The 14,146-nt window shown below is 40.1% G+C and overlaps 1 protein-coding gene across 5 annotated transcripts in view; it reads right to left on the bottom strand.

Moving 5' to 3' along the window:
• Window positions 1–14,146, bottom strand: part of PPP3CA (protein phosphatase 3 catalytic subunit alpha) — a 180,444-nt gene that overhangs the window by 51,843 nt on the left and 114,455 nt on the right. For all 5 annotated transcript variants that reach the window (XM_033160409.1, XM_033160410.1, XM_033160413.1 and 2 more), the window contains exon 4: window positions 773–884. In XM_033160409.1, the coding sequence (XP_033016300.1) occupies window positions 773–884 (112 nt within the window). The remainder of the gene's footprint in view (window positions 1–772; window positions 885–14,146) is intronic.

Here is a 14,146-nt window from a genome sequence, read left to right as displayed (position 1 = left end):
GTTGGTACCCAGGTGAGGGAACAAAGTTACAAGAGGGCAAGACTGACTGCTGGTAACCCTGCCCCTACTCTGGACCCAAGAGCCAACTATATGTGTAGCTGCCCTATTTAAGTGCACCTCTTTCCTGTTAGTGTAATTTGTTTTAAACAGTTCTTAATATTGAATTTTAAATGGTTGTAACCCACCCTGACCCATCATTGAAATGGTGATGATGATGTGGCATAGCTGTCAACCTTTCCCTTTTTTTGCGGGAAATTCCCTTATTATAGCAGTGGGGAACAGCAGGGAGGGTTGACAGCTATGTGATATGGTCCTAAGTTTCTACCTCCATTTCCTAGGTGTGACCTACTGCCCTGTCACATTCTCTAAACTCCCGATGCCTGTCAATTCCTTCTTGCCATCAGATGGCCATCAGACTAACCCTCCAGCGAAACAGGGCCCATGTGCTACCCTGTTTGGATCATGGTCACTCTGCTGAAAGACCACAGCGGTTTGGAACAAACACAGGGCAGTAGAACTCTATGTTGCAGTCCTGTATCCAGGGCAACAAGGTAAAGTGTATGGGCAAGGCATGACTGTATGGGCAAGGATCGTACACCAAGGTTATGAGAACTAAGTTGTCTATCATATTGCAGCAATTCATGAGCATAATTTCCTTTAAACTGAATGCAGGTTTAAAGATGGCTTTGGTTTACTTGTCTTAACCCTGAATAGACGTTTACCATCTCCAAAAAGAATATTAGAAAAAGAAGTAATTTTGACTCATACTTACATTCTTGTTTAAATGTGAAATACTCTGTTAAATGTCTACATTCATGATTCCCACGCAGTAAAAACAGTGTTTTTGGATAAAGAATTTTCAAGGCCCACAAATACAGCACACACTGCAAAGAAGAAGAAGAAGAAGAATGATGCTGATTAAAGATGAAGAGTGCATTCTGTTTTACAAAAGACAACATTTTAAATATTAAAACATTTTCTAATTACAATGCCCGCTCATTCAGAAGCTTACCAAAACTATCAAACATTTTTAATAGTTGTGTGTTGTGTACGTTCTACAGCAAGCTTGGCTTAACTAGTCATAATGATGTTTTAATATGTCTTAATATTAAATAATGTGGACATTTATTTTCACATAATTTATTCCCAGCCCTTTCCCAAGCTCTCTAAAACCCAGGAAAACCACATCAGGAAAAAATAACCCAACTGGGTAGACAGCACAACACTAATTAGCTAGGAAAGCATATCATACAATTATCAGCACAGAGCATTTGATTAGCATTTTATGAAAGGAAATTCATCTGCAAAGCTATGTGGAGAAATAAAATAGCTTTGTATGATATAAAATCTGTAAGTGATCTACTAAACTCTACTGAAATCTCAGGATTGTGTCCAATGCTGTACTACTGAGGTTCCATTGTTACAATAGGACTTCCATATCCTCTCTGCTCTGCAAGCAACCCCAGAATCAGCTCTAGAAGGTCTCCTCCAGGGGCTTGGATGGGGACAGAAGAGGAAGAGAAAATTCTGTTGTTTCTGCGTGAAAGCAAAGAACCCAACAACATGATTCAACTCTCCAGATGTACAGCAGGCAAAACACAGTTGAAGAGTTGCTTGGCTGCTTTCATTTTTCATTTGATCTGTTTTCATAATTTACTTCTATATCTATGATACAGCAGCCTTTTGAGGTGAAGCAACGCTTAACTGTGGTTTTCCAAGGATCTGTGATTTCAGACAACAGCAAACTTTGCACTAGTGCTGTGCCAAACCTTTGGTGCCATCCCAATTTCAAGAAGAGATGCCTGACCAGGAGTCATTGCAACGAGCTGTACTGCTCTGAGTACCTTAAGTGAAAAACTTCCTCTAAATGCTTTTGGGATTGAACAAAGCCAACTCAGCACGCGCACACACACACTATAAGCAGGAAAAGGAAAAATATAAAATTTCTGTTGAGAAATTCCACCTACCTTTTCAAAGCAATCTTTGCTTCACTCCAGCAGCCCTTTGAATGGGATGCGGAATGGGGTGTGAAAGTTTGGCACAACACCAGTTAGCACAAACTGTTGCTCGGCAGCCCCTTCAAAACTATGGTTTGTAAACTAGTGTAAGTTCAGACAATGCCTTGGACACTTTTTATGCAAAGGTGGGATATAAATGTAACAAATACACAAACAAAACAAACCATTGTTTGGTTTTTAAAGGTTTCTGTCATCTCGGAATCTGACAAATTATCCCTTTTAACTGCTGACCAAGATGGGCCTTTAAAAAGAATTTGTGGTGCTTTTGGTGGGCTCTCTCTTGTTTTATATCACTGATGTTGGAGAGAATTAAAAAAAAAATGTTTTCATGCTTGTTAAAGACTAATTTATCTCCTTAAAGTAGTGCATGTGTGCCCAGGGGTGTGTGTGTGTGAAGAGAAGGGAGGGTGGTAGATAATATTCACCACATATAAACCTCACAAAATTAAATGAGACTTGAGCAGAGAAAAGAGAGGCAAACGTGAACTGGAGAACAGAGAAAGAAAAATGTAACTTTTGAAGTTGCTCTCTTTTAAGCAACCCTATAGCTAATCTTATTGCCAAGTCATCTCTTCTTTAGATACTTGGAAAAGAATGAGGACAAAAGCTTCCCAGAGGCTTTATTTCATGCATGAGATGCTGATTAACAAAAGCTAGCACATTAACCTACAGCACTCCTTCCAGTACTTAAAAAAAAAAAATATCAGAAGAGGGATTGGACATTTCCATAGGTAATAGAAACATCCAGAAACACAACATATAACAAACAATTTAGAGAAAGAACAAAAATGCTAGCAGGGGAGAAGACCACAATTGCGTGGGAAAACCTTCTAACTTTTGAAATGGGGAGGAGGTTTAATTTCAGGACGGCTTCTTAGGAGGCATGATCACAACGATCTGTGCAAGTTAGTGCTGGGCGATATCTGGTTTTCAACGTTATGATATGTCACCAGCAAACCATAGCAATACAGTGATATATCATGATGTCTTAAATAAGAAGGGAGGGAGTGGGCAGGAGGAGAGGCCAGAAAGAAGGGAGGAAGGAGGTACCCTGCTTGCTTGGGATGAAAGACACAGCCTGCTTACTTGGGCGCAGGCAGGCGAGCACCTTCTCGAGCTCCCTCTGCTGCGGCCATCACTCTTTTTTTTAAAGCACCACACTTCAGGACGAATTTGATTTACTCCCTGCATCCACCTGGCAACTCTTAAAACTCAAGTATGGTACAGAAGCAACATTTGGCCCAGATGCATTGAGTGCAGCAGACACACCATATCTCCCGCAAAAGTCATGTGGCTTCTTCTTCTTGAGAAAACTCTTTAGTGCCTATACACATTAGTATGTAACAGACTAAGCTGTGTTCTAAACCCAGTAGGACAAAGAATGAGGAGCACACACAATGGGGGGAAAGCCTTACATAGTACTAAACTAGCCATTCACAACATTATACGGAGTTTAATTCAACAGAAAATGCTTTTTTAGACTGGATACCAACATGCCTGAAGCCCAGGGGCATCACATGTCTGCTGGAGATGCAAGCAGCCACAAGCAGACCTCTAACTCATGTACTATGAAACTGCCCAGTAACCCAACCTTTCTGGAAGGAAGCAGAGGCTGTTCTGTTTTACTAAATACACAGCAAAGAATTCTAGCTCACAGCTCTAGGCTGTGTACACACAGTACGTTTAAAGCACATCCAAAGCACATTTTCTCCCCTCAAAGTATTATGGGCATTGTAGTTTGTTAAGGGATGGTGGGGATTGCAACGCTCTGAGGGGTAAACTACAACGCCAAGAATTCTTTGAGGGAGAGAATATTCTTCAAATGTGCTTTAATGGTGTAGAGTTTGCACAGTGCCAGAGCTGTATCACTTCGGTAGGAGCACAAGCAAATTTCCCAAAGTGGACAGCCGTACCTTAAGCATACAAGGGAAACAACACGTAGAGCTTAAAGATGCCCTTAGTATGTAACAATGTGTTCGTTGCACCATATAACCTGTCTCCCTGATCTGAAAAGCAGTGATTCCCCCCCCCCCCACACACCTTCATTTCTTCTGGTTTGTGTAAGGCTGTCACTACATAGTGAGTCACAGACTTCCTACCACTGAATTTTTCTACTGTCACTCCTATGCTTATAAGGCTTCACTTTCCAATAAATGAACTAGCTGACATGTGAGACATCCCAGTTGGTCGTTGTTGTTTAAACATAGAAATCCAATGGCTGTTTGCAGGCTCAGATAACTTTCTCATTGCTTCTCATTGCTCAGACGGGTGTGGGACACAATAATGTGATATTACTTTGCAAGAGAGAGAGAGAGAGAGAGGAAGAGAGAATATATTTGGCACTGATGCTGTCCCCAACCTCGCCCCCCTCTGTAATATCTAGCTCAATTTACCCATACTTTAACATTATCACAATATATATATATATATATATATATATATACACACACACACACACACACACACACACACACGTATACAATTCCTTGGCCCCAACTTTTTATTACTGACTGCCACTGGTGGGCCTGGAGAAACCCAGTGCATAGTATAGTCAGGACTAGATGTTCTGGAACTGAGTAGGGAACCTGGCATTTTTAGCAGCAGCCCCTGCTCTTTGCAACATGCAGTTCTGCCCTTGTCTTTTGTTCAAGAGATATCTTCGTTATTTCTTGTGCCCATTCACCATGGCTTCTCATTAATGTGTTGAATCATTTCCTTCATATTCTTCAGTGGGTGTTTTCATTTCTTTTGTGGTTATAGCCTACAACAGTGAAAGGACTTCCATCTGGCTAGCTTTCTTTTCCTTTTTGTCACTGACTAATTGAGTGACCTCAGGCAAGATTCCCATTCTTCCAAGTATCTCAGCATATTTATCCATGTGACAGATTACATATCACAATATTGATTTACCACTCAAAGATGCTATGAGGCTTAATTAAAGTGTTTTGTGTTGATTCAATTGAAGGCTTCTGGAAAATGCACAATATCTTTTGTGATGAAGGCTCCACGTAGTAATGGTCATTAAATTGTGACCACAACAACTGTAGCATTGTTAAATGCAATTATTTAGAATTTGACATAGCCACCTATTGCTAAGATTTACACTTCTCTTCTATGTCAAAGCAAGTCAACAACTGATGGCAATGAATCCTAATCCAGCCCTCCAATCCGCAGAATGCAACCTTCCCTCCATTCTTCTCTTCATACTGTCTGAAACTGTTTCTTAAGCAATGGAAGGTAATACAGCGGTACCTCGGGTTACATACGCTTCAGGTTACATTCGCTTCAGGTGACCGACTCCGTTAACCCAGAAATAACGCTTCAGGTTAAGAACTTTGCTTCAGGATAAGAACAGAAATTGTGCTCTGGCGGCGCAGCGGCAGCAGGAGGTCCCATTAGCTGAAGTGGTGTTTCAGGTAAAGAACGGACCTCCGGAACGAATTAAGTACTTAACCAGAGGTTATATGAAGAATTGAAGGGTTCCCTTTGTTGCTATCCCAGTCAGTGTGAATTAAGCAGGTGTGTGTGTAGAGATTGACTATGTGCCCTCGCTCCCAATAAGCACTTGCCTGGGCTATCTAGAATAAGCACACACAGCTACAGACACACAGTAACTTTGAATTAATTCAAATAGTGGCCCTATTCTGAAACTGAGTCCAATATGTGGACATCAGGGAGGTTCAAGTGAAGTACAGACACAACTAGTTTTTGGGAGGTGGATTAGTGTTCCAAGAGATGTTGTCAATTTATTTCTTTAGCAAATGGGATCATGTACCGGTAAGTTACAGGAAGCTGCCAACCCAGACACTGGCCCCTGTAGGCCACTATTATCTACACTAACTGGCAACAACTCTCCCCAAGGATTCAGACAGGGTTGTCTCTCTGCCCTACCTGGACATGATGATAATGATAATAACAATAATTTTATTAATTTTACTTCACCCATCTGGCTGGGTTTCCCCAGTAATCATTTCAACAACTTCTGGAAGGCCACATATACTGATTCTCACTTGTTATTTTGATACCTACTATCATTCCAGTTACATAAGCAGGTAAACTTAATCCCTTACAGTGACACACTTGTTTTCTATGTGCTGCAAGTCTTTCATACAGGGAAGCACTGACATACACAAACCACCATTACCCCAGTATGAAGTATAGAATCATAGAATTGTAGAGTATGAAGGGACCATGAGGGTCATCTGTTTCAACCCCCTGCAATGCAGGAATCTGTTGCCCAACGTGGAGCTCGAACCCACAACCCTGAGGTTAAGAGTCTCATGCTCTACCGACTGGGCTATGACTCAGTCCCAATAAGCATTGCACCAGTCACTCACTGTCAAGCATATCAGAATGGTTAAGGAATGTGCAGTAGTACATGTAGTATACCACTTTCCAATTATGAGAACAATTAGGAAAATTTGTATTTTTACCTTTTTTCCAGAAATCCCAGGACATTATCTGACTCATAATAGCCAGTATTTCAACTCAGAGCGTGCCAGAGTACAAATGGAACAGAATGTTGGGCTGTGGGATTTCTGTTTCCCTTTAATACAGTTGAAGACTGATGGAAAGGGTTTTTCAGTGACGTACGTGTGTGTGTGTGTGTGTGTGTGTGTTTGCACAATGGAGCCTGTATTTACTAGCCAATACACAGACAAATTGCTAGTAGCTGTTCTTACACCGTATAGCTCACTATATGAAATTCAAGAGACTCCTCTGAACTGTTTTCTGCCTGGAAGTCAGCCTGGAAATTTCTGAACATCAGCCGCTTTCGCAAGGCTTCCAGTAGAGGATCTATGGTGGGAAAACTGCATGAAAACACTCTCACTACCAGCTGGCATTTCAAGCCTTGAGGTTTTGGATGACTAAGGAATAATGTCGGGCTGTGCAAATTCAAGGACTTCAAAACTACTTCAAGTTTGGCTCCCCATCTTTGTATCTTTCTCCCCTACCAAACATTGCTTTAAAATCCTTTGCCATTTCTTCAAAGACTCAGATTTATCCCATGCCTTCTTTGTAACTGTGGGGTGAACAGGTACAAAGGGAAATGAAAGAGCTCTGTGTGTGTGTGTGTATGTGTGTGTGTGTGTGCACGCGCACCCAACAAAAGCAAGATGCAAGATATTCTCCAGATATTTTAGAAGTTGTAATCCAATGGGGATGATGATAGTCTGATCTGAAGTTAAAGCCCTACTTCTCTCAAAAAGGCAAATGCAGCTAATGGGGGAAGACAAACACTTGATCCTCAAAACTCCCTAGAAGAACAAGATATAAAACATTTATATACTGAGCTTCTTCCTTTTGGATTTTAGTATGGAACGTAGCATACAATCAGTACAATAAAATACAGCAACGATAAAAGCATCTGACAAGACCCTTAAAACCACCATGACATTTGCACAGGTTAATGTGACTGAGTAAATTAGAAGTCACTGAATTGGTCAAGCCCTGATGGACTGTTACTGTTGCTTGAAACCTGTACAGCCTTCTGGTGATTTTAATGTTGTGTTCTTTATTATGCGACTTGACTGCATTTCGCATGCAGCCGTGACATTTGCTGTGTAGCTATTGTATGCTGCCCTGGGATGATTCTAACGAATAAACCCAACAAATAAATAACAATTTATTTAATTATTCCACCTGGTGCCAAAAAGATGGAAGTGTTGGTGGTAGGCAGATTTTATATTTGGGAAGAGCATTCAACAAACAGGGCACCACTGTCAAAAATGTCCTCTCCCCTGAAGCTGAATGGCATACCCTGAAAGGAGACAGCATAGAGCGAAAGACCTTGGAAGAGGATCTAAGAGCACAGGCCAGTTTGCAAGGGCAGTACTATATATATAACCCATACAACTGAACTGGGAGCTTACCAGAGGAAAAACCACTGTGGACAGAGCATTATTGTTCTGCTGGCTAAGCAAAGATTCTCCACTATTGACAAATGTAGACCTCTCAGCCACAGAACTACCTATCTACCAAGAACTCATATATCCCCAATGGCAGCAAGAATACTACTAGCCCAGAGATGGAAGGAAGGAGAAATACTAGCAAAAGAAGCATGGCAGATGAAACTGATGGAGTATGTGGAGATGGCGAAACTGACCGGGAAGATCTGAAACAGGAAGATCAAATATTTTCTAAAGACTGGAGTAAATTTGAGATTTATTTAAAAGACCGCTGTAAACAGTTAAAATCTTTGGCAGGGGTGTAATGACACTTGTAATATGGAATTATTTATGGCAATTATGTTTATATAATACTGTAGGTGGATAATGGTAAAAGATGCAGCAAATTTAAATTTAAATATGGAACCCATGGAGGGAGGGAAGAAGCTCCAGAGGTTCAAAAGAACCTTGTATTTTAATGTTTGAAATGGTTATGTTTTATATGTATAAAATTATCAAAAACTCAATAAAAAACTATAGAAAAGAAAAGAAAAGAAAAAAATAACTCTTATATTTCCCTTGTTTTGCTGCTTGCCTGGGATTGTCAGGAGCCAGGTATGCTATAATACATGGCTAATTAGTACAAATCAGAAGTCCTTGTTTAAGTTCTTGCCACAAACTAGCCTCATGGCATACAATATTAGAAAAGTAATACTTTCCTTTCAGGGCTGTTTGAAGGATGATAGGAACACCGATAAGGCATATGAAGACCACCCAAATGCACTGTGTTAAGTATTATGGGTCACAAGTTGTGCAGGCCAGTACTAGCACAAATAGGACGTGCTTTCTTCGTTTCATCATCTTTCTAATCTGTATGCTTTAATCAAGTGTGTCATTGTCTAGCTTCCTTCCTACAACCTGCCCACAAGAGGGAGTAAAAAAAGGAAACAGAAAAAAGTCCTAATAACAAAACTGCAAGATTTGCAAGCCAAATCAGAATAAACAAAACCTAACATCTTCACTTAACGCATGGGAAAGGAGGGCATTTAAAAGTGTGTGTGTGTTTCTTCAAGATTTTATTATGCTGTACAGCATTTATTTATTTCTGCCATGTGCATTTAATAGAAGTTTGAAGTGCTTTATTTTCCTTTCCAATGCATTATTAGATTTCTTCCACCCACCTTGCATAATTTCCAGGCCTTGCTCTTAACAATGGGGACATTTCCTTCATGCACTCTCAACCTGAAAGAAATTATTTGCAGCCTACATACAAGGAGAATTCCACCCACCATGGGGGGGAAAAAGAGCTGGAAGGAACTTTCAGTTCAAGCCCTCAAAGAAAATTTGGATAGAGTCTACATGTCTCCCCTTCACAGAACTAAAATGTAACATAGCCTCAAATGGCAGAAGGCTAAAACAACATAAAATTCAACAAGGCTTAGAAGAATAAATGTGGACCATTCTCCCATTCTGTATGCAAGAATGACTTCATTGCGTGAGGAGACCCAACTGGATTCGAAGTGGATCACAATTTGAACAGGAGTTAGCAAGTTGAAGAAAGGAAAGAGATCAAATTGCATTTCGGATTTGACTTACAGTGTAAAAAGGTAAAGTTGTAAAGGGAACCCTGACAGTTACTGGTAAGTCCAGCCACGAACGACTCTGGGGTTGCGGCGCTCATCTGGCTTTAATAGCTTAGTACAAAAGGCAGCATGAAGGTATGGAGTAGAAAGTTGGGGCTTGCCATGTTCTTCTGGTCAGAAGGGAGTAAGGTTAACTCCTCTTCAAGAAGAAGGCAGGGCCAATCAGGAAAAAAGACCATTTATGTCATTCCTAGAAAGGAGGCACCTTCCGGTTTCACAGCTTGACTGCAGCACAAAAATTGCTTATAAATAAAAGGCAGTGGCCAGATTACTACTATTTTGTTGATGACAAATGTAAAGAATATGGGGAGATAGGAAGTAGGAATTCAACAGTGTGTCCAACTAAGTCACTTGGAACAGCTAAGAAACAAAATTTATGATTTTATGGTGTTTTAATGTTTTTTATTGTACTTTTATTGTTCATGGATCACTGCCTTGTCGTGGCGAAGGGGCTTGAATTACTCAGGGAAGCTATGGACAGGTCAAGATGGACAGGTCATAGTGGAGAGTTTGGACCAAACGTGATCCACCTGGAGGAGGAACTGGCAAACCACTCCAGTATCCCTGCCAAGAAAACTCCATGGACAAAGTGGTTGGACAGTGTTCTCGAAGCTACTATCATGAGTTTGGCCAAACTGTGAGAGGCAGTGAAGGATAGGCATGCCTGGCGTGCTCTGGTCCATGGGGTCATGAAGAGTCGGACACGACTGAATGACTGAACAACAACAACAAATTGTACTTTTTGGGGTGATATTTTTCTTAGTGATTTTTCTTCTTGTAAATAAATGATTTTTGAAAGCCAGAGCCATAACTGGCCCTGAGAGCAACAAGGTGCAATGGCATGCCACCAACAGTCACAGGGACACTGGTGTGTGTGTGTGTTTTCAATTTAAAAGAGGAAAAGTAGGAAAAGCCACTTTTCAGAAATGTTAAGTCACAGGAGAAAAAAATGTTTGTGTGTGTGTTTATTATTAAGAAACCCTGCACATATAAGTGGAAATGGGACAGAGAAAGCTGATGGTGCACTCATTGGAAAGGGGAACAGAATGAGACTAGACTGGTGCACCCATCCATAGCAACTGCTGAGAAGGTTCTGTCCTTGGCACCTGTTAACCATATTGTTATAATGGTGGACCTGATGGCATGGCACGATATCCAGATAGGTTCATTAGGATGTATGTGGTCCATCAAATAGCCTGCCCCCAAACTAAAAAGTGCTTTAAAAGTTAAGACCAGTACCGGTACTTTGAATTTAGCTCAGGAGCAAACAGGTATGTATTATAAGTTGGGTGTGACATGCACAGATTGCTTATCTCCCCCCCCCCAGATGTCTGGTACCTGCAATCTGTATCAGCTGAAGATTTTCAGAGGCAGCCCCACATAGAGTCTGGAAGCAACCAGTGTGTGTATGACTGTAGCCAAATCTGCTTTCTTTGGGTGGCTTCCTGCTTTATGGACATTCTCCACAAACTAACTGAAATCATACGGCATTTGCTGTCTTATCATAAAGCTCACTGATATCTAGCTTGTTATCTACTAATATACCATCAAATTCTAAGCAATGCTACTGCCTAGCTCGTTAGTGTTAGCTCCTCCCCAATCTCCCTCCATAGTGTTAGCTCCTCCCCAATTTGTATTCTTTGCATTTACCTCTGCTGAATTTCATTCAATTCAGTTCTCCATTTTGTCAAGACAATTTCAAATCCTAACACTATCCCCAATGGTATTTGCAGTATATCCTCCTTTTATGTCAACTGCAAATTCCCTAAAGTGCACAAGCTCTCTTTCTTTGGTAAAGTCATTATCAAAAGCGTTAAACAGGACAGGATACAGGTGCAGATTGCACAAGGAATATAACAAGCTCTGGGTACCACGGTGGCTAAGCCTGTAACCGGACAGCATTTGTTTCAAATGAAATTATTCATATAAAGGTCTTTAACTAGCCTAAAACATAACTTATTAGACACTAATTCCTCCCCTATTCCATAACTAAATTTATTATCTTGGCTAATGTAGACATTGCCTTTATTTTGGTGGTCAAAATTATCCACCTTCAGTACAGATAAGAAGCCAGACATATAATTAACCCAAAGCAATAGCAACAATTTATGCTACAGACGACATTAAAGATCACACATTTTTAATTTCATAATAATAATTGTAATTCTCCCCTGCTGCTGCAAAGTGACAGTTTATAATAATTTAATTTGACTTAGTGCATTCAAAGACAATGCATTGGGGTTTATTCAATGCTACTCTGAGGGAGGATAATTTAGTTGGAAACAGCCTGTTGTTTCTTGCCAAGTTGAAAGGACATCTTTTAAGAAAAGCATCTGCTAATCTCTTACTAAATGATGCCAAGCAATAAGATCTACCGTTTCTCTTCTTAGTGGATCTCATCATTAAAGCAGATTATTCTTGCTCCAGAAGATTAATTCTGCTATTGAACCTTCCCAAAGGGAATTTCACAAGCCCCTCAAGGAGCCAGCTGGGGTTGTGGGGAGACATTCAAACTCTTTCCTAAACTGTCAGCTTTTATTTTAAAATCTCTGGCTCTTTTATTTCAAGATTCCACATATAAACATTGGTTGGCCTCTTCAATTTTACATACCGTATTTGAAGATGCAGAAAGTACACTAACAGATACAATCCAGTTACTCAATAAGAAATAAGCCTGTCCCAAACTAAAGAGTGTGCTTGGCACTTACTTACTTTTAATTTATAAAGCAAACTAATATTTTATCAGGACTATTTCATATGTTCAGATAACTATGTTTCTACTGTTCCATATTGGCTATGATCCCTTGGCTAAGCATATGCTATGACTCCACAACAAAGTTTATGACAAGGGGCTTGAATATGAGGCTTTTTAAACTGGTTTAAGGGGTTTACCCAAACACATTCCCTCCTATTACTGTTCCAATTATTATGGACTACAATAATCTACCCTTGTTTAAGAGAATTTCCTCAAGATCATCCAGCACAGATTTAATTCCTTAGCTTGCTTTAGCTATTTTTAAGCAAAACACACTCAAGCAAAAGAGGGTGCATAGAAAAAGCATGAGGCTGGTGAAAAGGAGTTCACTGACCAATTTGACAAAATCTCTTTTGACTGGACTCTAGAACTAGGCTGGCTCAGTCAGTAAAATCAGTAATCACTGGCTTGTGATATCAGGCAAATTCAGCACCAGACTGCAAACAATGGATGTGATAGAACTACCCTGACTGATTTTCATAAAGCCCAAGTGACTGAATCTTGCAATGTTATTTATTTGCCTTGCACATTTATATCCTGCTTTTCCTCCAAAGTGCTTAAGGCAGTGCTCAACGTCCTCCTGAAACTCACAATATCCCTGTGAGACAGGTAAGGTTGGGAGAGAGTGAATGGGCCATGGTCATGCAGTGAACTTCGTGGCTGAGTGGCGACTGGAACCCCAGTCTCTCCAGACTTAATCCAATACTCCAACCACTCAACAGGAAAAGGGTTTAATCCAATTTCCTCAGAAAGATGTTGGGCTTATCATCCTGTGTGCGGAATATGGTTATTTAAGTGGGTATACTTTCAGGTGAAGGAGCACATTTCTCCATGTGCCACAACCCATAGTTTATGACTGGGGGATGAGACTCTTCTTTCAGCACTCCTGCTGTGGGTGGCAATGAGGATGAGAACACAAGAGAAATATTTCTCTACTGCAGCACCCCATCTTTGAAACTCCCCCCTGGGGAGTCTCCTTCTCTGGCCATGTTTAGACAGAATTTAAAGACAATTTTTATTTGTTCATTTCTTCAGAAGAGGACTGGAAGATTCAGGCACTATAGGTCATAAAAACCTGCCATTTTCATTGTTGTTTTGGATAAGGTCTTTTCAGACTTTATGTTGTTAGCTGCCCTGGGCACCCTTCATTTAGGAAGGGAAGAATATCAGCTTAATAAATTAAACATAAAGCTTTGACAAATGCCCTGAAATCATGGTAGCATTTGCACTCTTCCTCTTCTACTTCTGTGCTACATCCACTTACTGCTCTTGGATTCTTATATGAGCCACTGGATGTGGATCATGAGTAAAATGATTCTTTGGATAACTATAGTCTAAAAAAGGTTCCATTCTTTGTTAATCAGAGACTAATACACATAGATTTACACCATCTGAGAACTGCAGCTGATAATAAGGCCAAAATATTACTCCAAATTATGGAACCACCAAAACTTAATACTTGCAGGCTTTAGTTAGGAGCAAAAAATAGGAGAGCATTTACGTTTGGTTATCTTAATGTTCTGTCATTTTGCTAAGTGGCCCATTTAGTAAAGCTCACTTAATGAACAGCTTTGTACCTGTGGAATCAAGAGAAACATATCTGTGGACTATGTTCTTTCATATTAGCGAGAGGCTAATACTTCCTTTCTTAAGAACTCTAACAATAAGGCACACTGAAATACTGGTATCTTGCGGTTTATGTGATGACTCTTATTGCACTACTAAAAAGCTAGATTTTTTTAAAAAAAATCTTCAATACAAATTATAAAGCAGATGATAAAATAAATTTTCTGTTGACTCCCCTGTTAATCTTATGTTTTCTTTGTAAATTAATTATCCAAA

This window comes from Lacerta agilis, chromosome 9, assembly GCF_009819535.1.
Source record: "Lacerta agilis isolate rLacAgi1 chromosome 9, rLacAgi1.pri, whole genome shotgun sequence".
In the NCBI taxonomy this organism is placed as follows: domain Eukaryota; kingdom Metazoa; phylum Chordata; class Lepidosauria; order Squamata; family Lacertidae; genus Lacerta; species Lacerta agilis.
Note: the sequence above shows the minus strand (reverse complement) of the source record. Positions and strands in the feature narration are given on the sequence as shown.